The 24,863-nt window shown below is 46.0% G+C and overlaps 1 protein-coding gene and 1 long non-coding RNA gene across 2 annotated transcripts; one reads left to right on the top strand and one right to left on the bottom strand.

The window, feature by feature from the left end:
- Positions 1-56: 56 nt before the first annotated feature.
- LOC311113518 (gem-associated protein 6-like) lies at positions 57-1,988 on the top strand. Its single transcript, XM_084156759.1, has 2 exons — positions 57-295; positions 640-1,988. Exons 1-2 carry the CDS (start codon positions 168-170, stop codon positions 1,025-1,027), a joined length of 516 nt encoding a protein of 171 aa, XP_084012885.1. The 5' UTR covers positions 57-167; the 3' UTR covers positions 1,028-1,988.
- A 5,847-nt stretch (positions 1,989-7,835) lies between these two features.
- LOC311113767 lies at positions 7,836-9,875 on the bottom strand. The gene is made up of 3 exons (XR_014611042.1): positions 9,766-9,875; positions 9,423-9,541; positions 7,836-9,233 (listed from the first exon to the last, which is right to left on the bottom strand). It is a non-coding gene; the product is annotated as an uncharacterized lncRNA (long non-coding RNA).
- Between the last annotated feature and the right edge of the window lie 14,988 nt (positions 9,876-24,863).

Below are 24,863 nucleotides of genomic sequence, written 5' to 3'. Positions count from 1 at the left end.
TTCGGGCCGGAACCTTTGGAATTGTTTCACTGTTTACTACGGCACATTTGACCGTTGGACAAATTCAACCACAGGCTCAATTCAGCTAGCCAGTGGCCAGCTGCAGCACCTGATTTGGAGATTAAAGCTCAGTTTAGGTTATTTTCCGTCAGTATATTGAACCAGTCATGGACGAGTGGCGTCAACTGAAGCCACTGGAGTGGTGTAAATATGTCAACAAAGAGGTCAAAGTGACAGCGCACGAGAAACAACAACATAATGGTTGGGTTTTTACCGTTGATCCAGTATCTGCCAGGTAACTTCGGTACCTTCACAGTACTCTTCTCCATGGACATGTGCACAATATGTTGATGGATAGCTTAAGCTATCATATGAAAATAATATACCAATACACTGATTTGTCAGTTTGTCTCCCACTTATATAGTGTGGTAGCTAGCTACAACAGTGAGTGACGAGTGACGACACCACTCTTGTTATGAGACTTAAGTTTGAGCATCCTACTTCGCAACTGCTATCCCTAGCTACAGTGTGGTGTTTTTGATGTGACTCAGTCATAGACAATACCAGGATTGTTGCTTTGAAAGGGGTGTATATCAGCTGAGCTGACATTCAATGCATTACCTATTTTCCCTCCCCAGCATCGTCCTAGTGACCTTCCAGGAGAAGGGAGGCACGCCGACGGTCCGAGTTGTGACAGGCCACGCAGTGCAGGAGGTGGAGATCCTCCAGGAGGGCAACGAGGAAATGGCGGGACGGCTGAGGGTTGTTTTTACACCCCCGGGAGCCCGCGCACTTGGCCCGGAAGAAGTGAGACGCAGGAAAGAGAGCCTCCGCCTGTGGCTGGAAAAGAACCGCATCCCCGTGGAAGAGAAGGGCGAGATGCTGCGTGTGGCCAACGTGCTGACAGTGAGCGCCCCCTACGGAGCGGAAGACTGTAGCAGCTCCAACGAGATCATCCTGGCCCGAGTGCAGAGCCTGGTGGAGAGCAACCCCAATTCAACTCCAGACCAGCCTGCCAACTCCTGATGAAGGATGCACTTTGACACATAGGGCTGGTTTCCCACACACAGATCAGGCTCAGCCTAGTCCTGGAATAAAATACATTATCTATTTGCTTGATCGCCATTGAAATAGTATTTTAGTCCAGTACTAAGCTTAATCTGTGTCAGGGAAACCAGCCCATAGTGTATCTCAATAGTCTAAAATGGTCTTATCTCCTATCCTTCATCAGCCTCTGTGGAAAAAAACTGGACTGGGAATTGGGTCTTGGCCATGTGTCTTTCACCTATCCTACGTTTTTAGATAAGTGAAGGTCGAGGAGAGGAGGAGAGAAAGCCACTCTAGACTGTTGGGATGAACCGAGAGACACTTAGGGTGCGTTCGTAAATTCACTCTACTCCCGATTTCAGAGCACTCTCGTCTGAGTGTGCCAGAGCGCAGAATATCTGACAAATTTATGAACGTTGAATATGGCCGGTGTCAGTAAATGTCGGCAAAACAGCGTAATTAAATTGTTGCCAGCAGCAGTTACAGTCACCAACACTCTGGATAACATAAAAACAGCCTAACCAGCTCTGCTAGGGTGAGTAAAATGGTCAGAGTGAGGTGTTCTCTCATTTGTGTCTGGAAGTAGCTAGCAAGCTAGCCAACCTTAGCCAGTTAGCTTGGGTGCTTGACTGCCGTTGTGAGGCCAGAACGCCCGAATCAACCCTACTCCTCGGCCAGAGCGTCCAGTGTGCGCTCTGAACGCTCTGAGAGCAAAATGTTCTGAATTTACGAACTGATAATCTGACAACGCTCTGAATTTACGAACACCCAGAGGGCACTCTGAGCGCACTCTGGCACTCCAGATTGAATTTATGAACACACCCTTAAAATACTTTGGATTGTTGATGGTTCAAATGTTACTTCAATCTTATTCAACAATGGACATTGCTATCACAAAGCAAACAGTTGGCAACATTTAGAAATTAAATTATGTGAAGTTTTGGTTCTCAAGATACCTTTTTTGTAATTTTGTAAAGCACTTCTGTAATTAAACATGCACTGTTACTTGCAAACCAATAGTTGCATCTGTCCCGCTACACTTAAATATCTATAAAAAAGACCAATAAGATACAGTGCCTTGCAAAAATATTCATCCCTCTTGGCGTTTTTCCTATTTTGTTGCATTACAACCTGTAATTCAAATGGGTTTTTATTTGGATTTCATGTAATGGACATACACAAAATAGTCCAAATTGGTCAAGTGAAATGAAAATAATAACTTGTTAAAAAAAATTCTAACAAATAAATAACAGAAAAGTGGTGCGTGCATATGTATTCACCCCCTTTGCTATGAAGCCCCTAAATAAGATCTGGTGCAACCAATTACCTTCAGAAGTCACATAATTAGTCACAAAAAGTCCACCTGTGTGCAATCTAAGTGTCACATGATCTCAGTATATATACACCTGTTCTGAAAGGCCCCAGAGTCTGCAACACCACTAAGCAAGGGGCACCACCAAGCAAGCGACACCATGAAGATCAAGGAGCTCTCCAAACAGGCTAGGTACAAAGTTGTGGAGAAGTACAGATCAGGGTTGGGTTATAAAAAAATATGCGAAACTTTGAACATCCCATGGAGCACCATTAAATCCATTATTTAAAAATGGAAAGAATATGGCACCACAACAAACCTGCCAAGAGAGGGTCGCCCGCCAAAACTCACGGACCTGGCAAAAAGAGACCAAAGATAACCCTGAAGGAGCTGCAAAGCTCCACAGCAGAGATTGGAGTATCTGTCCATAGGACCACTTTAAGCCGTACACTCCACAGAGCTGGGCTTTACAGAAGCGTGAGGAGAAAAAAGCCATTGCTTAATGAAAAAAATAAGCAGGGGGAGTGGTGGAGACGGTGATGAAAACGCCTGAAAAAGTGGCCGCTCTGGTGTCAGAGATTACGGAACTTTTGGCGAAGGATGCGGTCACAGTAGTTCCCCAGGAGCAAAGGGCTATATTCGCCCTACTTCCTGGTGCCCAAAAAGACGGGGGGATTGAGGCCGATATTGGATTTACGCATTCTCAATGAGAGCGTAACCAAACGGCCCTTCCGAATGCTCACGACAAAACGACCTGAAGGACGTGTACTTTCATGTGCCGGTGCAGCCGCGTCACAGAAAGTTTCTGCGATTCGCCTTTCAAGGGGTGGCGTACAAATACACGAGGATGCCATTCGGGTACACCCTGGCACCTCGCACGTTTTCCAAGTGTGTAGAGGCGGCATTGGAACCGTTGCGTCGTCAGGGAATAAGGCTACTAGCCTACCTAGACGACCTACTGGTTCTCGCCCCGTCAGCAGAGCTGGCGTTCACTCACACGACACAGACAGTGATTCATCTCACGCGTCTGGGGTTCGCTGTGAATTGGAAAAAGAGCGCTCCCTGGCCCAGTCATCAGATTGTCTACCTGGGGATACAGCTAATCACTGTAATGATGAGGGCTCGAATTTCGGACCCTCGAAGGGTAGCCTTGTTGCTAGCCCTGAGAAAGTGTAGTCCGAATCACACGGTAACGGCGCGGTCAGTCATGTCACTCTTGGGTCTCATGTCGTCAGCCCATTTCGTGGTTCCGTTGGGACTCCTGCGCATGCGCAGGATGCAGCGATGGTTCGCCCAACTAAGACTAGACCCAGTGCGTCAACGTCATCGGTTGGTGGTGGTTCCCCTCTCGCTCAGTGCAGATCTGAACTATTGGAGAGACCCGCGCGTTCTCACGCACGGAGTCCCGATAGGCAAAGTGTCCTCCTACATTCCAGTGTTTACAGATGCCTCTCTGACTGGATGGGGAGGGACATGTCAGACCCAAGCGATAGGAGGGGTGTGGCCTCTTTCGAGTCGCCACATCAACCTCTTGGAGTTGGAAACGGTTAGACTGGTTCTGACCCACTTCGCGTCTACCCTGCGGGGTCGCGATGTGCTGGTCTGGTCAGACAACCGGACCACAGTAGCCTACATAAATCGCCAGGGAGGAGTCAGGTCTCCTGCTCTCCACCGGTCGGCGGAGGAATTGTGGCTGTGGGCTCACGAGCACCTTCGCTCATTGAGAGCAGCACACATTCCGGGCTACTTGAACGTAGGAGCAGACCTCATGTCTCGAGGGGGTCCCCGAGACGACGAGTGGCGTCTGCATCCGGACATTGTTCTCCAAATTTGGGAACAGTTCTGGAGAGCCGAGGTGGACTTATTCGCGTCATGCGTGAACGCGCATTGTCCCCTATGGTTCTCTCTGAGGGAACAGGACGAACCGCCACTGGGAAGGGAGGCGTTCGCGAACCAACCGTGGCAGAGAGTTCTTCTGTATGCATTCCCTCCACTGTCCTGCATTCTCCCACTGTTAGCCAGGGTGAGATCAGGCGGGCTGTCAATAATATTGGTAGCCCCCGATCGCCCAGGGGCTCCATGGTTCGCGGAGATGAGTCAGATGTTGATTGCGCCACCTTGGCCAATTCCACATCAAAGGGACGCGTTGTCTCAGGCGGGAGGCTCGATAGGGCGATTGCCCATAACCGGCCAACCACTGAAGGCTTGGCTCCTGAGAGGGCCAGGCTAGAGCGCCGTGGGTTATCTGATTCAGTAATCAGGACCATACAGGGTTAAATGGAACGTTTTTTTCACAATGGTGTGTCACAGAGAATGTAGACCCCATGAACTGTCGGTTCTTTTTAACCCTGTTCTTTTCTGCAGTTTATTGTTTGATAAGCAGCGATCGCCCGCCACCATTTAGGTGTTTGCAGCGGCGATTTCAGCTTGTCACGAGGGGTTTGGCAGAGAAACTGTCTTCAGCCACCCTCTAGTGAAACGTTTCTTATTAGGAACGCGGCGGCTTAGGCCAATGCCTAGAGCCACGCTTCCTCAGTGGGATTTGGCTTTGGTACTCGAAGCGCTCTGTAAGTCGCAGTTCGAGCCATTGAATCAAATACCCCTCAAGATGCTGTCTATGAAGACGGCACTGTTGCTCGCTTTGACTACTGCTAAGCGTGTCAGTGATTTGTGTGCTCTTTCGACAAGACCCGACTGCCTTGCCATTAATGGCGATTTGAGCAGAGCGTTGTTACGTCTTAACCCGGCATTTGTGCCGAAGGTTATTAAGAGCTCATATAGATCACAGACCGTGGAGCTGTGGGCTTTTTCTCCCCCTCCTCATGGGGAGCACACAGCAGCGATTAGGTCATCGCCTCAGCTGTTTGTGTGTCACGGTGCGGCTGCACTAGGTAGACCACTTTCGAAACAGCGTTTGTCTCATTGGCTTTGCGAAGGCATTGAGACAGCTTATGAGGCAGCGGGGCGACAATTGCCTCAGGGTATAAGAGCCCACTCCACTCGTGGAGTAGCGGCTTCTACTGCCCTTTTCAGAGGAACAGGGGTAGAGGATATCTGTGCAGCGGCGTCGTGGTCGTCACCGTCTCCAGTTATCCGCTTCTATCTCTTGGAAATGTCTTCTAACTCTTTGGCTCAGTCTGTACTCAGCGTGGCTGAAGGGAGGACTTGAGTTAAGAGAGAGGAATGCAGGACAGAAGAGACAGGTCTCTTTCAGGTCCGCTTCTGATAGGACATATTTTAACATGACTCCTGACTGAATTGTTCAGTACAGTAGAAGGCATGTATTGATCTGCCCACCAGTGAATAACTGGGTTGAGGCGGAATAATGAGGGATAATAGTAGTAACCTTGGTTACGGTACTATTAGACCGGTCATGACAATTTTGACGGAATGTGACGTCATCTATCTGCTTGTTCAGATTAGTCTGAATCATGTTCTGGGATCTGCCCACTAATCTTTGGGGTTCCATTGATTGAGTGGGGCGGGCTACCGTGTACACAATGTAGAGTGACACTTTGTGTCATTCCATTAGTGGTCGGTGTTATTGTAACAGGATATTGAGGTACCATCTATCTGCTAGTACAGATTAGTATGGCCCATATTCTGGTGATCTGCCCAATAGACATTGGTGTTGCCATTGGACTAGGTGGGGCAGATTTGGACCGATGACGCAGTATATTGTGATACAGTGGTTACAGTACTGCAGGACTTGGTCGCAGCCATTGCTAGGCCTGACCTTTTCGTTTCGATGGGAAGTGTTGGGCTCGGCAGGGAGTACATTTTGGAGCGTTGTGCTCCGCCTTAAACCAATTGGAGCAGAGCTCCCCTATGGGGCGGAGCTCCACGATATAGAACGATAGTTACCGGAGTGTAACTCCAGTTCTATGAGTGGAGCGGAGCCCCATAGGACTTACGGCCCTGCCGACCCTCTCTAGTCTCGCTGAAGATAAATATCTCGGGAGGCTGATTGAGGGGAAGCATCCCCTCTTATAGGGACACCTGTACTCCTATTGGCTGCAGGTGTGTGCATCATTTTGTCTCAGGCTGATGCTGCCTTAGGGCAGTGGGTAAACCAATAGGAGCAGAGCTCCCCTATGGGGCTCCGCTCCACTCATAGAACTGGAGTTACACTCGGGTAACTATCATTATTGCACACGCACACTTCACAGAGTAGGCGTTCCCAAATGGAAATATGCAAATGTAGCTAGAATGCGCCAAACGGATCTCGCTAGCTCGTGCTGGACTCTGCCCACCTCCTTGCTTGTTCTGCCCACTATGACTCATTTGTTCCCGTTGGAAACTACGGGCTGTGGTCTATCTTGGTTTAGTTATAAAAATCTGAGGCCTACACATGCTGCTCCTGAGCTAGTACTGTTCTTTCTTCAGACATGAATGCGTCAAAACTTTGTTCATTTGCACAATGTCTCTAGTTCACATTCGCTTGTAAATGTCCAAACTCACTAAAAATGACATTAGGTAGCTCCTACCTATATGTGAATAACGTTTTGCTCATTAGCATATTTAGCGATCAGCCTCCATTGAAATTCGTTGTTACTTGTGCAAATGTTGTTAGCATTCTGGTAATAGACGCCCAATGGTGTTTTTTTGCGTTTTTTTGGCACAACCTTGTGTACCAAGCCGGTAATACCGTATATACCAATATGAGAGAAGGATGGTATGACGATATGAAAATCTGGATACCGTCCACCCCTACCAACAATACATAAGGGAATCTCATCCTCACACATTGAGCTACAATATTACATTGTGTTTTAACTAAGTAGTCCTCCAGAGCTCTACAACTTCACAGATGTTGGGGTCGATTTGGAATGGGCACTTGACACAGAGAAGATGTGTTTTATGTGATGTCACAGCCAATAAAGTATAACATAGTGCCCCACAATGATAGGCCTCAACTGCAGTCATACTGTAGCTTAAAGTTTTTCAATGCATCTTATTGTTCTGATAAACTTGCATTGATATAAATACGGTATAGGATATGGTTACATACTGTTTAATGTTAACCCAATAATAATATGCCATTTAGCAGACGCTTTTATCCAAAGCGACTTACAGTCATGCGTGCATACATGTTTGTGTATGGGTGGTCCCGGGTATCGAACCCACTACCTTGGCGTTACAAGCGCCGTGCTCTACCAGCTGAGCTACAGAGGACCACAAGTACTATGCCATAATACACAGTTACAAACACGTGTTACCATCTCTTTGGGTTACTGTCATAAATGTCATAACCTTGTTTAAATATGCTAAGATTGGGTTATTCTTGTCTAATATTCTTGTCTCATTTTTCATTTTCACAAACTTGTTATACATTGTGATATTCGTATTTTATTCCCAGAACATTGTTACACTGCCTGTGTATGACATCACATCCTCATGACATATTCTCTTCTCCACCTTTCTTATCACTACATCCCCACTTACAATACAGCACAGGAATGAAGAGAGAGATGGTCCTGTAATAGTGTCGTTTATTGAACTGTGGAACTGTAGAGGGGGAGAAAGAGAAGGAGAGGCAGGGAAGGATATAGAGAAAGAAGGATAGGGAAGGGGATTCTCAATTGGGAAAGTCCATCCTCTCCTTTCACTCCCCTGTCCTCCTCTACACCGTGACCCGGAAACCAAAAAGTGGTCGCCATATGTAGGATAGTATCAATTCAGAGGAGATTCCTCCTCTTCTCGATAGCCTGAGCACAGATGTATCCTCCCGGCGGCTACTGCGAAAGGGTTTAGAAATCTGCCACACCCCCTTTGAATCAGCTATTGTTTTCCCGGAGAAAAGCATGCCCACATTTAAAAACAATACACTACTTATCCCTCTATAAAATGTCTAGTGCAACCAGCTAAATGTATTTTTTAACACTTAACACATGTCATTTGCCTGATGACGTGCTAGTGGAGGAGAGTCCTTTCATACAAACACATTTGTTTCCAGGTTTCCTTTCCTCACCTCCTCTCCTTGATTACCTTTGACCTTTTTCAAAAGGAGGCGAGGACAGGACGGAGGAGAGGACGCGAGGAGTCGAGCAAAACCAATTGAGATTCTCCCAAGGAGGGTCAGACATACTGAGGAAAGGGCAAAGAGAGACAGTGAGAGACAGAGAGAGGGACGAAGGGAGAGGGACGAAGGGAGAGGGACGAAGGGAGAGGGACGAAGGGAGAGGGACGAAGGGAGAGGGAGGAAGGGAGAGGGACGAAGGGAGAGGGAGGTTGACAGTCCTCTCTTTGCACTACCAATACAGGAGGCCAGAGGCTTCATTGGCTCAGCTGGACCTGAAGGAAAGAACTCAGCCATCGTAGCCCTCCATACATTTACCTGCGTTCAGCCCATTGCAATAATAACAATTGCCTCGTACACAGCGATATAGGGGGATTATCTTATCTATTGTACCGAAGGAGTTTAGTACGTTTTGCCTTGGGGGATTGGCAGGCGCCCCACCCGACTTAGGTTCCCAGACATTCTCGTACACAAAGGCCTTATACTTTTGATCTCTTTTAGGAAAGGCCCTTTTAAGGCCAGTGATAATGTTGTGGCCTCCTTGTTTGTTCATACAGGACTCCAGGCAGGGAGACAATTTGGTAAAGAAGATTATACAGTCATTGTTGTTATTTGTCAGGTGTAATATGGGGTAGCCCAGGTTAATGTCAGTAACATCCAGGAGACGATACTCTGCGTGGTAGCTTTTAGCCGGTGCTGTTGCTGCGATGATCTTGTCCCCTTTGTAGATTTGGTCGGCATTAAGTGCATCCTGGACCACCTTTGGTTCAACACCGACATTAAACTGTCCGGTCTGGCACTGCTGTTGGGTGAGCCTGACAGCCATGGCATACTGACGATTTTGCAGTCCGAACCTGAATAACAGCAGAAAACGAGAGACAGAGGAGGGGACAGAACACAAAGCACATACTTTGGTTGACCTTACTTATAGAGATTGGGGACAATTCCCTATAGTATATTAATGTAAGGGTTTCTTTGGGTAATAAGAAGTGTGGTAATAAAACAGAGACTATATGATTACAACGGAACAGTGAAGCACTCACTTTTTCATCTCTGTAATCAGTTTTGCTAAATTTGCAACACTGATCTGAGCATCCACCTGGTCTCCAGCCCAGAGAGAAAGTAGAAAGAGAAGAACAATTCCCCTCATAGCTGCAGACATCTGAAACACACAGGAGTATCAACACACACACACACAGAGTAACACTGTCAATACACACACTGCACACTATTTAACAGATGGTAAAACCATTAGTGTAAACAGATAAAGGGTATACAGTTTACATATTTCAACTTTAATTAGGAATCAATCATAACACATGTATAGACTATAAAAATGCTCTTAAAACAGGCTAAACATTTCGTTTGGTCAGAACACCCAGGTACCTGATGATCCCTTGCTGCTGTCCGTGTCTGAATCGTGTGTGTTTATCTGGAACCTGTGTATGTGTGAGCAATACTTCAATGTTTTTATGTGTCAATTCAGCTCGCCCAACATGCCAAGTAGGGGGAGTTTTCCCTTTTTAAAGGATTCCATTGGCTTCCTGCACAATGTGGGCGCCACCTCAACCTCAGTCCATCACTTGGGGCTGGCCATGCCAGCAGGGGGGCCAGCACAACTACGGCCAGGGAAGGGGGGGGGGGGGGGGGGGGGGGTTGGCAAGAGGGACAGAGGGACAGAGGGACTAGTGGCATCATTCCAGATAAACCAAGGTCATGGTGATGTAATATCATTACGGGAAACCAAATTTCACTAGTTTGGCTTCTTGCCATCTGACAAACACGTTGGAAGGGGTGGTAGTAGATGGAGTAGGGTATGAGTCGCCAGCCCCCGGCCGTGGACCGAGGTTGGTAGCTGGCCTCATGGCAGGATCAGCCCCCATTTGTAGACTGGGGGTGTGTTGAGCCTGCTGGCAGTGCCAATCCCTGGCCGTAGTTGTGCTGGCCCCCCTGCTGGCATGGCCATCCCCAAGTGATGGAGGTTGAGCTGCAGGGAGCCTGATTGGGCAAGACGATGGAAGGTTGTGTCTGGAAGTTACTGCTTAGAAAGATTCCAGCTGTGGATGGGGTCTGTCGTCTGATTAAAGGTTTCCTCCTGAAACTGCGTAATCAACTCCCAATACTATCAGATACACTCAAATCACACATATTAGCCAGTCCCTAGGTGACCAGCTGCACCGATTCAGGACCTTCAGTACAACTCTAACAATCAGAGTCAACCAAATGATCCCCTAAGCGCCCCATTCAACTAATGGCTAAATTGGTTATTCCTGACCTGAGTGTGTGTATGTAGTTTATCGTGACAGTGAAATATGAGTGTCTGTTGACATTCTAACGCAACATAGCAGTGAAACAAATTCATTTACTCATCTAATTTTACCTGACTGGAAATCTCACTGCTGCAGTCTTGACTTAAATGCTTGTATGTCATGGTCAGCAGTATATTTTTATTCCCGATGTGGCACAATTATTGCTTTTCGGACACTGCATCAATGTGTTGTGGGTTAAAGAGGCCTTCTGTTGCCAAGGCTTTTCACAGTATTGCTGGTAAACACCCGAGTCACTGTCAAGGAGATGATAACATACATACAGTACCCACATACAACCTGGTTGCTAAATTCAAGTAACTTTCCTTAAATGGTCATTTTTTTGTTTCCTAGATGGAATATTGGTACGTACACTGATATGGCCGTCGGTTGACCCATCACGGAACCTTGAATGTGAATGTTTTTGAAAGCAACTTACAGGATGACCCTATCTATGGAACTTAGTCCAATGGGAAGAAACCTTGGAGAATAGCCAAGAATGATTACAATGAAGATGACAAACCCAGGTTAATTACTTTAGGCTATTCATCATGGGTGCGTCCCAAACGGCACCTTATTCCCTATATAGTGCACTACTTTTGACCAGAGTCCATAGGGCTCGTCAAAAGTAGTGCGCTGTGTATGGAATGGGGTGCCATTTGAGACTCACAGCCCCCATTTAGACCCTAGGGAACAAACCGTAGCATAACCTGAAGGTGGAACACTAGTTGTTTGATTTGACATAAACTATTGCCAGTCACAGGCTATTGTTTTTACATTTACGTCATTTAGCAGACGCTCTTATCCAGAGCGACTTACAAATTGGTGCATTCACCTTATAGCCAGTGGGATAACCACTTTACAATATGTATTTATTTTAATTTTTATTGTTCTCTTAATTAAAATGTGGTGTATTCAAGATGTATTGTAACTGTATGACCATTCCATAGTGAGTTGGTAACATTTGACTGGAATGTGGTCTACCTTTGATCAAATGTATTGTATTCATGATCAAGCAAAATAAGGACAAAGGAACAAGTCTTTGTGGCTAGTCATTCATCTTTAGCGATCTAGGTAGCTCCAGCAATTCAACTGCATTTTGCTATGGCCCTTTTTGGATGCTTTACAAAGGCATACCTTCATCCTTCATTTAAAAAGGGGTTATATGGAATGTTTGCCTCTGGGGTGCACTCGAGTCAAAAGGTGTCCCCTGAATTGGCAGAAATATTGCCTGTGTAATTCGAACCGTGCCCATAAATGACCTCATTGGACAGAAAGGGGCACATCTCCCGACACCTATGAGCAAAAGCATATTGTAGGCTAAAACTAAGGATTGTGTGGTTTCATGAGTTAAGAAATTGTAATGTGTGGCTCATTTGGTAGAGCATGGCGCTTGCAATGCCAGGGTTGTGGGTTCGATTCCCACAGGGGACCAGTACGAAAAAGTATGAAAAACGTATGCAATCACCACTGTAAGTCGCGCTGGATAAGACGCTCTTATTGCCCCATACAGGCAAGACTCAAGCTGAAATTTGAGGTAAACAATTAGCAACTACATTTCCATACAGCCTCTTTAAGATGTCACTGATAGAGCAAGATCTCCAGTACATAACCCGATCAGCTTCAGTCATGTCAGACCAGTGACCACTTCGAGGAAGGAAGGAATCATTCAAAAAATATTTAACAGGGCCTTTGATTCAGGGCGGTAGTCAGCTCTTCACTAGTTTCATAGTGGACTTACAGAGTAGAGTGGTAGAAACACTTTTATTCCCTTGTTTAAAGAAGTAAATCGTAATTTTCTTTACATACTCATTGGCAGAAATGAATCAGAACATAAAAGTACTAACACGAACATAAGAACAATCACTTCTTGTGTTTCTTGAATGCTTGAAAAGTACCTCTTTGGTGTGGATGGGTACCTTAAATCAGGGTTTCCCAAACTCGGTCCTGGGCCCCCCACATTTTGGTTTTCGCCCTATCACTACACATCTTATTCAAATAACCAACTCATCATTAAGATTGGATTATTTGAATCAGCTGTGTAGTGCTAGGGCAAAAACCAAAACGTGCACCCAGGACCGAGTTTGGGAAACCCAGCCTTAAATCACGGTACTCTGGTCGATCTACTGGCACAAAAAAAAACGCTCGCATCGGATTGAGTCTCTACACAAAGCCTTAAACACCATTTAACAACATGATTTCCCAAATCCCTTTTTCGATCTTAGTGAGGTGGATTGAACGGCAGACATTTGTTATGGAGTTGAATGGGTTTGCAACACCGTGATAGCTTGAGTCCTCTCTGGTCAATATGGGCCACATTAGTAGATTGTTTAGCCCATACACAGTGAGTTAAAACACTATTAAGTTTGTGGATTTCTCCTGGAGTCTGTTCAAACTGGTCTACAGTCCTTATCTTCCCGTCATCCAGCGTGCATTGGACTTGTGTGGTCCTGGTTCATCATGGTTCAAGCTGTATGTGCATGGGTAGGCTACCGAGCTCATAGACAAGTAATGCTGCAATCGATTCACTTTTAAAAAATTACCAAGCAAAATAAACATTGGACGATGACAAACGACATACTGTACATACACACACAACAAAAACAAACAAACAAACAGTAAGATATCCCCCGAAAGGGTTTTTATAGGGAATCTCCAATGGTCTGCACTTGAATGAAAAAGGACAATCATCTTTCGTTTAAGTATTTTTTTTTTTTATATAAGGGCACATTATAATTTTTTCCAGGTAGCTAAGAACCTACACTGGCATAGTCTTTTTCTTCTTCTCAAAGTCAACATCACAATTCATTTTGTTTTTGTTCAAGTCTAAAGTTTTTAGTGTTCGCTCATTTCCCCCACCCCCCAAATCACATACACAAGTCTTTTTAAGAGGGGTTGGCGTTCTCCAGCAGGGGCGGGCCGTCCCGATGCACTAGGGATGGGTGTGACACCGACTCCCTTTTGTACGTTTTGGGGGGGAGCTTGGGGATGACTTGAGCGGTGGCGCTGCTGGTGCTCTGGCGGGGGGGCACAGGGGGGCCAGATGCACCCCCCGGAGAGAGGAGGGCTGAGTCACCGTAGCAGTCTGGGCCGCCGGGCCCCAGCAGTGGCAAGGGCGGGGAGGGCAGGTGCTTGCGCGGCCCCAGCGAGGGCGACGGCGGGGTGAGCGGGCCGAACGGTGAGGGGGGGAAGACGGTCTGGCTCAGCGTGGGTTCGCTGAGCTCTGAATTTACGAACTGATAATCTGACAACGCTCTGAATTTACGAACACCCAGAGGGCACTCTGAGCGCACTCTGGCACTCCAGATTGAATTTATGAACACACCCTTAAAATACTTTGGATTGTTGATGGTTCAAATGTTACTTCAATCTTATTCAACAATGGACATTGCTATCACAAAGCAAACAGTTGGCAACATTTAGAAATTAAATGATGTGAAGTTTTGGTTCTCAAGATACCTTTTTTGTAATTTCGTAAAGCACTTCTGTAATTAAACATGCACTGTTACTTGCAAACCAATAGTTGCATCTGTCCCGCTACACTTAAATATCTATAAAAAAGACCAGTAAGATACAGTGCCTTGCAAAAGTATTCATCCCTCTTGGCGTTTTTCCTATTTTGTTGCATTACAACCTGTAATTCTAATTGATTTTTATTTGGATTTAATGTAATGGACATACACAAAATAGTCCAAATTGGTGAAGTGAAATGAAAAGAATAACTTGTTTCAAAAAATTCTAACAAATAAATAACAGAAAAGTGGTGCGTGCATATGTATTCACCCCCTTTGCTATGAAGCCCCTAAATAAGATCTGGTGCAACCAATTACCTTCAGAAGTCACATCATTAGTCACAAAAAGTCCACCTGTGTGCAATCTAAGTGTCACATGATCTGAATATATATATACACCTGTTCTGAAAGGCCCCAGAGTCTGCAACACCACTAAGCAAGGGGCACCACCAAGCAAGCGGCACCATGAAGATCAAGGAGCTCTCCAAACAGGCTAGGTACAAAGTTGTGGAGAAGTACAGATCAGGGTTGGGTTATAAAAAAATATGCGAAACTTTGAACATCCCATGGAGCACCATTAAATCCATTATAAAAAAATGGAAAGAATATGGCACCACAACAAACCTGCCAAGAGAGGGTCGCCCACCAAAACTCACGGACCAGGCAAAAAGAGACCAAAGATAACCCTGAAGGAGCTGCAAAGCTCCACAGCAGAGATTGGAGTATCTGTCCATAGGACCACTTTAAGCCGTACACTCCACAGAGCTGGGCTTTACAGAAGCGTGAGGAGAAAAAAGCCATTGCTTAATGAAAAAAATAAGCAGGGGGAGTGGTGGAGACGGTGATGAAAACGCCTGAAAAAGTGGCCGCTCTGGTGTCAGAGATTACGGAACTTTTGGCGAAGGAGGCGGTCACAGTAGTTCCCCAGGAGCAAAGGGCTATATTCGCCCTACTTCCTGGTGCCCAAAAAGACGGGGGGAATGAGGCCGATATTGGATTTACGCATTCTCAACGAGAGCGTAACAAAACGGCCCTTCCGAATGCTCACGACAAAACGACCTGAAGGACGTGTACTTTCATGTGCCGGTGCAGCCGCGTCACAGAAAGTTTCTGCGATTCGCCTTTCAAGGGGTGGCGTACAAATACACGAGGATGCCATTCGGGTACACCCTGGCACCTCGCACGTTTTCCAAGTGTGTAGAGGCGGCATTGGAACCGTTGCGTCGTCAGGGAATAAGGCTACTAGCCTACCTAGACGGCCTACTGGTTCTCGCCCCGTCAGCAGAGCTGGCGTTCACTCACACGACACAGACAGTGATTCATCTCACGCGTCTGGGGTTCGCTGTGAATTGGAAAAAGAGCGCGCCCTGGCCCAGTCATCAGATTATCTACCTGGGGATACAGCTAGACACTGTAATGATGAGGGCTCGAATTTCGGACCCTCGAAGGGTAGCCTTGTTGCTAGCCCTATGAAAGTGTAGTCCGACTCACACGGTAACGGCGCTGTCAGTCATGTCACTCTTGGGTCTCATGTCGTCAGCCCATTTCGTGGTCCCGCTGGGACTCCTGCGCATGCGCAGGATGCAGCGATGGTTCGCCCAACTAAGACTAGACCCAGTGCGTCAACGTCATCGGTTGGTGGTGGTTCCTCTCTCACTCAGTGCAGATCTGAACTATTGGAGAAACCCACGCGTTCTCACGCATGGAGTCCCGATAGGCAAAGTGTCCTCCTACATTCCAGTGTTTACAGATGCCTCTCTGACTGGTTGGGGAGGGACATGTCAGACCCAAGCGATAGGAGGGGTGTGGCCTCTTTCGAGTCGCCACATCAACCTCTTGGAGTTGGAAACGGTTCGACTGGTTCTTACCCACTTCGCGTCTACCCTTCGGGGTCGCGATGTGCTGGTCTGGTCAGACAACCGGACCACAGTAGCCCACATAAATCGCCAGGGAGGAGTCAGGTCTCCTGCTCTCCACAGGTCGGCGGAGGAATTGTGGCTGTGGGTTCACGAGCACCTTCGCTCATTGAGAGCAGCACACATTCCGGGCTACTTGAACGTAGGAGCAGACCTCATGTCTCGAGGGGGTCCCCGAGACGACGAGTGGCGTCTGCATCCGGACATTGTTCTCCACATTTGGGAACAGTTCGGGAGAGCCGAGGTGGACTTATTCGCGTCATGCGTGAACGCGCATTGTCCCCTATGGTTCTCTCTGGGGGAACAGGACGAACCGTCACTGGGAAGGGAGGCGTTCGCGAACCAACCGTGGCCGAGAGTTCTTCTGTATGCATTCCCTCCACTGTCCTGCATTCTCCCACTGTTAGCCAGGGTGAGATCAAGCGGGCTGTCAATAATATTGGTAGCCCCCGATCGCCCAGGGGCTCCATGGTTCGCAGAGATGAGTCAGATGTTGATTGCGCCACCTTGGCCAATTCCACATCGACTGGACGCGTTGTCTCAGGCGGGAGGCTCGATAGGGCGATTGCCCATAATCGGCCAACCACTGAAGGCTTGGCTCCTTAGAGGGCCAGGCTAGAGTGCTGTGGGTTATCTGATTCAGTAATCAGGACCATACAGGGTTAAATGGAACGTTTTTTCACAATGGTGTGTCACAGAGAATGTAGACCCCATGAACTGTCGGGTTGAGAGTGTTCTCTCTTTTCTGCAGTTTATGTTTGATAAGCAGCGATCGCCCGCCACCATTAAGGTGTTTGCAGCGGCGATTTCAGCTTGTCACGAGGGCTTTGGCAGAGACACTGTCTTCAGCCACCCTCTAGTGAAACGTTTCTTATTAGGAACCCGGCGGACCGGTCATGACAATTACTATTAGACCGGTCATGACAATTTTGACGGAATGTGACGTCATCTATCTGCTTGTTTAGATTAGTCTGAATCATGTTCTGGGATCTGCCCACTAATCTTTGGGGTTCCATTGATTGAGTGGGGCGGGCTACCGTGTACACAATGTAGAGTGACACTTTGTGTCATTCCATTAGTGGTCGGTGTTATTGTAACAGGATATTGAGGTACCATCTATCTGCTAGTACAGATTAGTATGGCCCATATTCTGGTGATCTGCCCAATAGACATTGGTGTTGCCATTGGACTAGGTGGGGCAGATTTGGACCGATGACGCAGTATATTGTGATACAGTGTTTACAGTACTGCAGGACTTGGTCGCAGCCATTGCTAGGCCTGACCTTTTCGTTTCGATGGGAAGTGTTGGGCTCGGCAGGGAGTACATTTTGGAGCGTTGTGCTCCGCCTTAAACCAATTGGAGCAGAGCTCCCCTATGGGGCGGAGCTCCACGATATAGAACGATAGTTACCGGAGTGTAACTCCAGTTCTATGAGTGGAGCGGAGCCCCATAGGACTTACGGCCCTGCCGACCCTCTCTAGTCTCGCTGAAGATAAAGATCTCGGGAGGCTGATTGAGGGGAGGCATCCCCTCTTATAGGGACACCTGTACTCCTATTGGCTGCAGGTGTGTGCATCATTTTGTCTCAGGCTGATGCTGCCTTAGGGCAGTGGGTAAACCAATAGGAGCAGAGCTCCCCTATGGGGCTCCGCTCCACTCATAGAACTGGAGTTACACTCGGGTAACTATCATTATTGCACACGCACACTTCACAGAGTAGGCGTTCCCAAATGGAAATATGCAAATGTAGCTAGAATGCGCCAAACGGATCTCGCTAGCTCGTGCTGGGCTCTGCCCACCTCCTTGCTTGTTCTGCCCACTATGACTCATTTGTTCCCGTTGGAAACTACGGGTTGTGGTCTATCTTGGTTTAGTTATAAAAATCTGAGGCCTACACATGCTGCTCCAGCGCTAGTACTGTTCTTTCTTCAGACATGAATGCGTCAAAACTTTGTTCATTTGCACAATGTCTCTAGTTCACATTCGGTTGTAAATGTCCAAACTCACAAAAAATGACATTAGGTAGCTCCTACCTATATGTGAATAACTTTTTGCTCATTAGCATATTTAGCGATCAGCCTACATTGAAATTCGTTGTTACTTGTGCAAATGTTGTTAGCATTCTGGTAATAGACGCCCAATGGCGTTTTTTTGCGTTTTTTTTGGCACAACCTTGTGTACCAAGCCGGTAATACCGTATATACCAATATGAGAGAAGGATGGTATGACGATATGAAAATCTGGATACCGTCCACCCCTACCAACAATACATAAGGGAATCTCATCCTCACACATTGAGCTACAATATTACATTGTGTTTTAACTAAGTAGTCCTCCAGAGCTCTACAACTTCACAGATGTTGGGGTCGATTTGGAATGGGCACTTGACACAGAGAAGATGTGTTTTATGTGATGTCACAGCCAATAAAGTATAACATAGTGCCCCACAATGATAGGCCTCAACTGCAGTCATACTGTAGCTTGAAAGTTTTTCAATGCATCTTATTGTTCTGATAAACTTGCATTGATATAAATACGGTATAGGATATGGTTACATACTGTTTAATGTTAACCCAATAATAATATGCCATTTAGCAGACGCTTTTATCCAAAGCGACTTACAGTCATGCGTGCATACATGTTTGGTCCCGGGTATCGAACCCACTACCTTGGCGTTACAAGCGCCGTGCTCTACCAGCTGAGCTACAGAGGACCACAAGTACTATGCCATAATACACAGTTACAAACACGTGTTACCATCTCTTTGGGTTACTGTCATAAATGTCATAACCTTGTTTAAATATGCTAAGATTGGGTTATTCTTGTCTCATTGTTTAGCCAGTACATCATTTTCACAAACTTGTTATACATTGTGATATTCGTATTTTATTCCCAGAACATTGTTACGCTGCCTGTGTATGACATCACATCCTCATGACATATTCTCTTCTCCACCTTTCTTACCACTACATCCCCACTTACAATACAGCACAGGAATGAAGAGAGAGATGGTCCTGTAATAGTGTTTATTGAACTGTGGAACTGTAGAGGGGGAGAAAGAGAAGGAGAGGCAGGGAAGGATAGAGAGAAAGAAGGATAGGGAAGGGGATTCTCAATTGGGAAAAAGTCCATCCTCTCCTCCACTCCCCTGTCCTCCTCTACACCGTGACCCGGAAACCAAAACGTGGTCGCCATATGTAGGATAGTATCAATTCGGAGGAGATTCCTCCTCTCCTCGATAGCCTGAGCACAGATGTATCCTCCCGGCGGCTACAGCGAAATTGTTTTAAAATCTGCCACACCCCCTTTGAATCAGCTATTGTTTTCTCGGAGAAAAGCATGCCCACATTTAAAAACAATACACTACTTATCCCTCTATAAAATGTCTAGTGCAACCAGCTAAATGTATTTTTTAACACTTAACACATGTCATTTGCCTGATGACGTGCTAGTGGAGGAGAGTCCTTTCATACAAACACATTTGTTTCCAGGTTTCCTTTCCTCACCTCCTCTCCTTGATTACCTTTGACCTTTTTCAAAAGGAGGCGAGAACAGGACGGAGGAGAGGACGCGAGGAGTCGAGCAAAACCAATTGAGATTCTCCCAAGGAGGGTCAGACATACTGAGGAAAGGGCAAAGAGACACAGTGAGAGACAGAGAGAGGGACGAAGGGAGAGGGACGAAGGGAGAGGGACGAAGGGAGAGGGACGAAGGGAGAGGGACGAAGGGAGAGGGAGGTTGACAGTCCTCTCTTTGCACTACCAATACAGGAGGCCAGAGGCTTCATTGGCTCAGCTGGACCTGAAGGAAAGAACTCAGCCATCGTAGCCCTCCATACAGTGATCTGCGTTCACCCTATTGCAATGATAACAATTGCCTTCACAGCGATATAGGGGGATTATACTATCTATTGTATTGAAGGAGGCTTGTACTCTTTGCCTTGGGGGATTGGTTATCGCCCCACCCCTCGTAGGTTCCCAGACTTTCTCGAACACAAAGGCCTTATAGTTTTGATCTCTAGTAGGAAAGGCCCTTTTAAGGTCATTGATAATGCTGTGGCCTCCTCGTTCTTTCATACAGGACTCCAGGCAGGGAGATAATGTGGTAAAGAAGATTATACAGTCATTGTTGTTATTTGTCAGGTGTAATATGGGGAAGCCCATTTGCTGGTTAGTAATACTCAGGAGACGATACTCTGCGTGGTAGCCATTATACGGTCTGGCTGCGATGATGTTGTCCCCTTTGTAGATTTGGCCGGCAGTAAGTGCATCCCGGACCACCTGTGGTTCAACACCGACATTAAACTCTCCGTTGTCGCACTGCTGTTGGGTGAGCCTGACAGCCATGGCATACTGACCATTTTGCGGTCCGAACCTGAATAACAGCAGAAAACGAGAGACAGAGGAGGGGACAGAACACAAAGCACATACTTTGGTTGACCTTACTTGTAGAGTTTGGGGACAATTCCCTATAGTATATTAATGTAAGGGTTTCTGTTATGGATACAGGTATCCTGTGTCTTTTTGTGTTTTTCCTCTCCTTCTGCCCTAATCACAGGTGTCCTGTATGTTCCTGATTGGTGGTCGTTGGGGTGTCTGCTGATTGCTGAGGTGGACCAATCAGTGGACATTCCTCTGCATTGCACCACCTGTTTCTGGTTTGTCAATCACACATCCCAATGTTTAAAAGCCGGTCAGTTGTGTTTGTTGTTAGAGACTATTTTCCGTATGTGAGTATGGATACTGTGGTGTCCTGTGTACGCACTCATTTGCTGGTTACGCTGTTTGGTAACTTTGTTGTGTGTTTCTGGGAAAAGGGGAATTTAAGCAAGTTGCCCTTGGGCAAACATTACCCGTAGGAAGAAAACTGTCTAAAAACACTAGTTAGACCTGAGCGGACCACCCACTGTATTTTTGTATGATTAGCAGTAGCTTAGCGGTTCTTGAGGCAGGCAAGATCAGTTTAGGTTTTTTTTACACTATTGTTTCATTTCTTGGGTCCTGCTCAGCCCTTTTTCCCAAACCTTTACCGTGTGTTCAAAAATAAACCTTTTATGTTTGACGGTAGTTTATAGTTGTCGTGTAGTTTTTGTTCTCACTGTTTCATGTCACGATACTAATTTGCATGAATTATGTTACGGGTCTCTTGTCCATCCACCCTAGACGTTTAAAGCCACAGGGTTCGTAACAGTTTCTTTGGGTAATAAGAAGTGTGGTAATAAAACAGAGACTATATGATTACAACGGAACAGAGAAGCACTCACTTTTTCATCTCTTTAATCAGTTTTGCTAAATTTGCTTCACGGATCTGAGCAAGAGGGACAGAGGGACTAGTGGCATCATTCCAGATAAACCAAGGTCATGGTGATGTAATATCATTACGGGAAACCAAATTTCACTAGTTTGGCTTCTTGCCATCTGACAAACACGTTGGAAGGGGTGGTAGTAGATGGAGTAGGGTATGAGTCGCCAGCCCCCGGCCGTGGACCGAGGTTGGCAAGAGGGACAGAGGGACTAGTGGCATCATTCCAGATAAACCAAGGTCATGGTGATGTAATATCATTACGGGAAACCAAATTTCACTAGTTTGGCTTCTTGCCATCTGACAAACACGTTGGAAGGGGTGGTAGTAGATGGAGTAGGGTATGAGTGGCCAGCCCCCGGCCGTGGACCGAGGTTGGTAGCTGGCCTCCTGGCAGGATCAGCCCCCATTTGTAGACTGGGGGTGTGTTGAGCCTGCTGGCAGTGCCAATCCCTGGCCGTAGTTGTGCTGGCCCCCCTGCTGGCATGGCCATCCCCAAGTGATGGAGGTTGAACTGCAGGGAGCCTGATTGGGCAAGACGATGGAAGGTTGTGTCTGGAAGTTACTGCTTAGAAAGATTCCAGCTGTGGATGGGGTCTGTCGTCTGATTAAAGGTTTCCTCCTGAAACTGCATAATCAACTCCCAATACTATCAGATACACTCAAATCACACATATTAGCCAGTCCCTAGGTGACCAGCTGCACCGAGTCAGGACCTTCAGTACAACTCTAACATTCAGAGTCAACCAAATGATCCCCTAAGCGCCCCATTCAACTAATGGCTAAATTGGTTATTCCTGACCTGAGTGTGTGTATGTAGTTTATCGTGACAGTGAAATATGAGTGTCTGTTGACATTCTAACGCAACATAGCAGTGAAACAAATTCATTTACTCATCTAATTTTACCTGACTGGAAATCTCACTGCTGCAGTCTTGACTTAAATGCTTGGAAGTCATGGTCAGCAGTATTTTTTATTCCCGATGTGGCACAATTATTGCTTTTCGGACACTGCATCAATGGGTTGTGGGTTAAATAGGCCTTCTGTTGCCAAGGCTTTTTCACAGTATTGCTGGTAAACACCCGAGTCACTGTCAAGGATATGATAACATACATACAGTACCCACATACAACCTGGTTGCTAAATTCAAGTAACTTTCCTTAAATGGTCATTTTTTGTTTCCTAGATGGAATATTGGTACGTACACTGATATGGCCGTCGGTTGACCCATCACGGAACCTTGAATGTGAATGTTTTTGAAAGCAACTTACAGAATGACCCTATCTATGGAACTTAGTCCAATGGGAAGAAACCTTGGAGAATAGCCAAGAATGATTACAATGAAGATGACAAACCCAGGTTAATTACTTTAGGCTATTCATCATGGGTGCGTCCCAAACGGCACCTTATTCCCTATATAGTGCACTACTTTTGACCAGAGTCCATAGGGCTCGTCAAAAGTAGTGCGCTGTGTATGGAATGGGGTGCCATTTGTGACTCACAGCCCCCATTTTGACCCTAGGGAACAAACCGTAGCATAACCTGAAGGTGGAACACTAGTTGTTTGATTTGACAAACTATTGCCAGTCACAGGCTATTGTTTTTACATTTAAGTCATTTAGCAGACGCTCTTATCCAGAGCGACTTACAAATTGGTGCATTCACCTTATAGCCAGTGGGATAACCACTTTACAATATGTATTTTTTTATTTTTTATTGTTCTCTTAATTAAAATGTGGTGTATTCAAGATGTATTGTAACTGTATGACCATTCCATAGTGAGTTGGTAACATTTGACTGGAATGTGGTCTACCTTTGATCAAATGTATTGTATTCATGATCAAGCAAAATAAGGACAAAGGAACAAGTCTTTGTGGCTAGTCATTCATCTTTAGCGATCTAGGTAGCTCCAGCAATTCAACTGCATTTTGCTATGGCCCTTTTTGGATGCTTTACAAAGGCATACCTTCATCCTTCATTTAAAAAGGGGTTATATGGAATGTTTGCCTCTGGGGTGCACTCGAGTCAAAAGGTGTCCCCTGAATTGGCAGAAATATTGCCTGTGTAATTCGAACCGTGCCCATAAATGACCTCATTGGACAGAAAGGGGCACATCTCCCGACACCTATGAGCAAAAGCATATTGTAGGCTAAAACTAAGGATTGTGTGGTTTCATGAGTTAAGAAATTGTAATGTGTGGCTCATTTGGTAGAGCATGGCGCTTGCAATGCCAGGGTTGTGGGTTCGATTCCCACAGGGGACCAGTACGAAAAAGTATGAAAAACGTATGCAATCACCACTGTAAGTCGCGCTGGATAAGACGCTCTTATTGCCCCATACAGGCAAGACTCAAGCTGAAATTTGAGGTAAACAATTAGCAACTACATTTCCATACAGCCTCTTTAAGATGTCACTGATAGAGCAAGATCTCCAGTACATAACCCGATCAGCTTCAGTCATGTCAGACCAGTGACCACTTCGAGGAAGGAAGGAATCATTCAAAAAATATTTAACAGGGCCTTTGATTCAGGGCGGTAGTCAGCTCTTCACTAGTTTCATAGTGGACTTACAGAGTAGAGTGGTAGAAACACTTTTATTCCCTTGTTTAAAGAAGTAAATCGTAATTTTCTTTACATACTCATTGGCAGAAATGAATCAGAACATTAAAGTACTAACACGAACATAAGAACAATCACTTCTTGTGTTTCTTGAATGCTTGAAAAGTACCTCTTTGGTGTGGATGGGTACCTTAAATCAGGGTTTCCCAAACTCGGTCCTGGGCCCCCCACATTTTGGTTTTCGAACTATCACTACACATCTTATTCAAATAACCAACTCATCATTAAGATTGGATTATTTGAATCAGCTGTGTAGTGCTAGGGCAAAAACCAAAACGTGCACCCAGGACCGAGTTTGGGAAACCCAGCCTTAAATCACGGTACTCTGGTCGATCTACTGGCACAAAAAAAAACGCTCGCATCGGATTGAGTCTCTACACAAAGCCTTAAACACCATTTAACAACATGATTTCCCAAATCCCTTTTTCGATCTTAGTGAGGTGGATTGAACGGCAGACATTTGTTATGGAGTTGAATGGGTTTGCAACACCGTGATAGCTTGAGTCCTCTCTGGTCAATATGGGCCACATTAGTAGATTGTTTAGCCCATACACAGTGAGTTAAAACACTATTAAGTTTGTGGATTTCTCCTGGAGTCTGTTCAAACTGGTCTACAGTCCTTATCTTCCCGTCATCCAGCGTGCATTGGACTTGTGTGGTCCTGGTTCATCATGGTTCAAGCTTTATGTGCATGGGTAGGCTACCGAGCTCATAGACAAGTAATGCTGCAATCGATTCACTTTTAAAAAATTACCAAGCAAAATAAACATTGGACGATGACAAACGACATACTGTACATACACACACAACAAAAACAAACAAACAAACAG

This window comes from Coregonus lavaretus (assembly GCF_964263955.1).
Source record: "Coregonus lavaretus genome assembly, chromosome: 40".
NCBI lineage: Eukaryota > Metazoa > Chordata > Actinopteri > Salmoniformes > Salmonidae > Coregonus > Coregonus lavaretus.
The sequence above is the reverse complement of the archived record's forward strand: the minus strand, read 5'-3'. Positions and strand labels throughout refer to the sequence as shown.

Excerpts from the sequence above, each read along its gene's own strand:
- LOC311113518 (XM_084156759.1), top strand. The coding sequence starts at position 168 with ATGGACGAGTGGCGTCAACTGAAGCCACTGGAGTGGTGTAAATATGTC. Across the intron at positions 296-639 it reads GTTGATCCAGTATCTGCCAG|CATCGTCCTAGTGACCTTCC; the intron begins GTAACTTCGGTA and ends TTCCCTCCCCAG.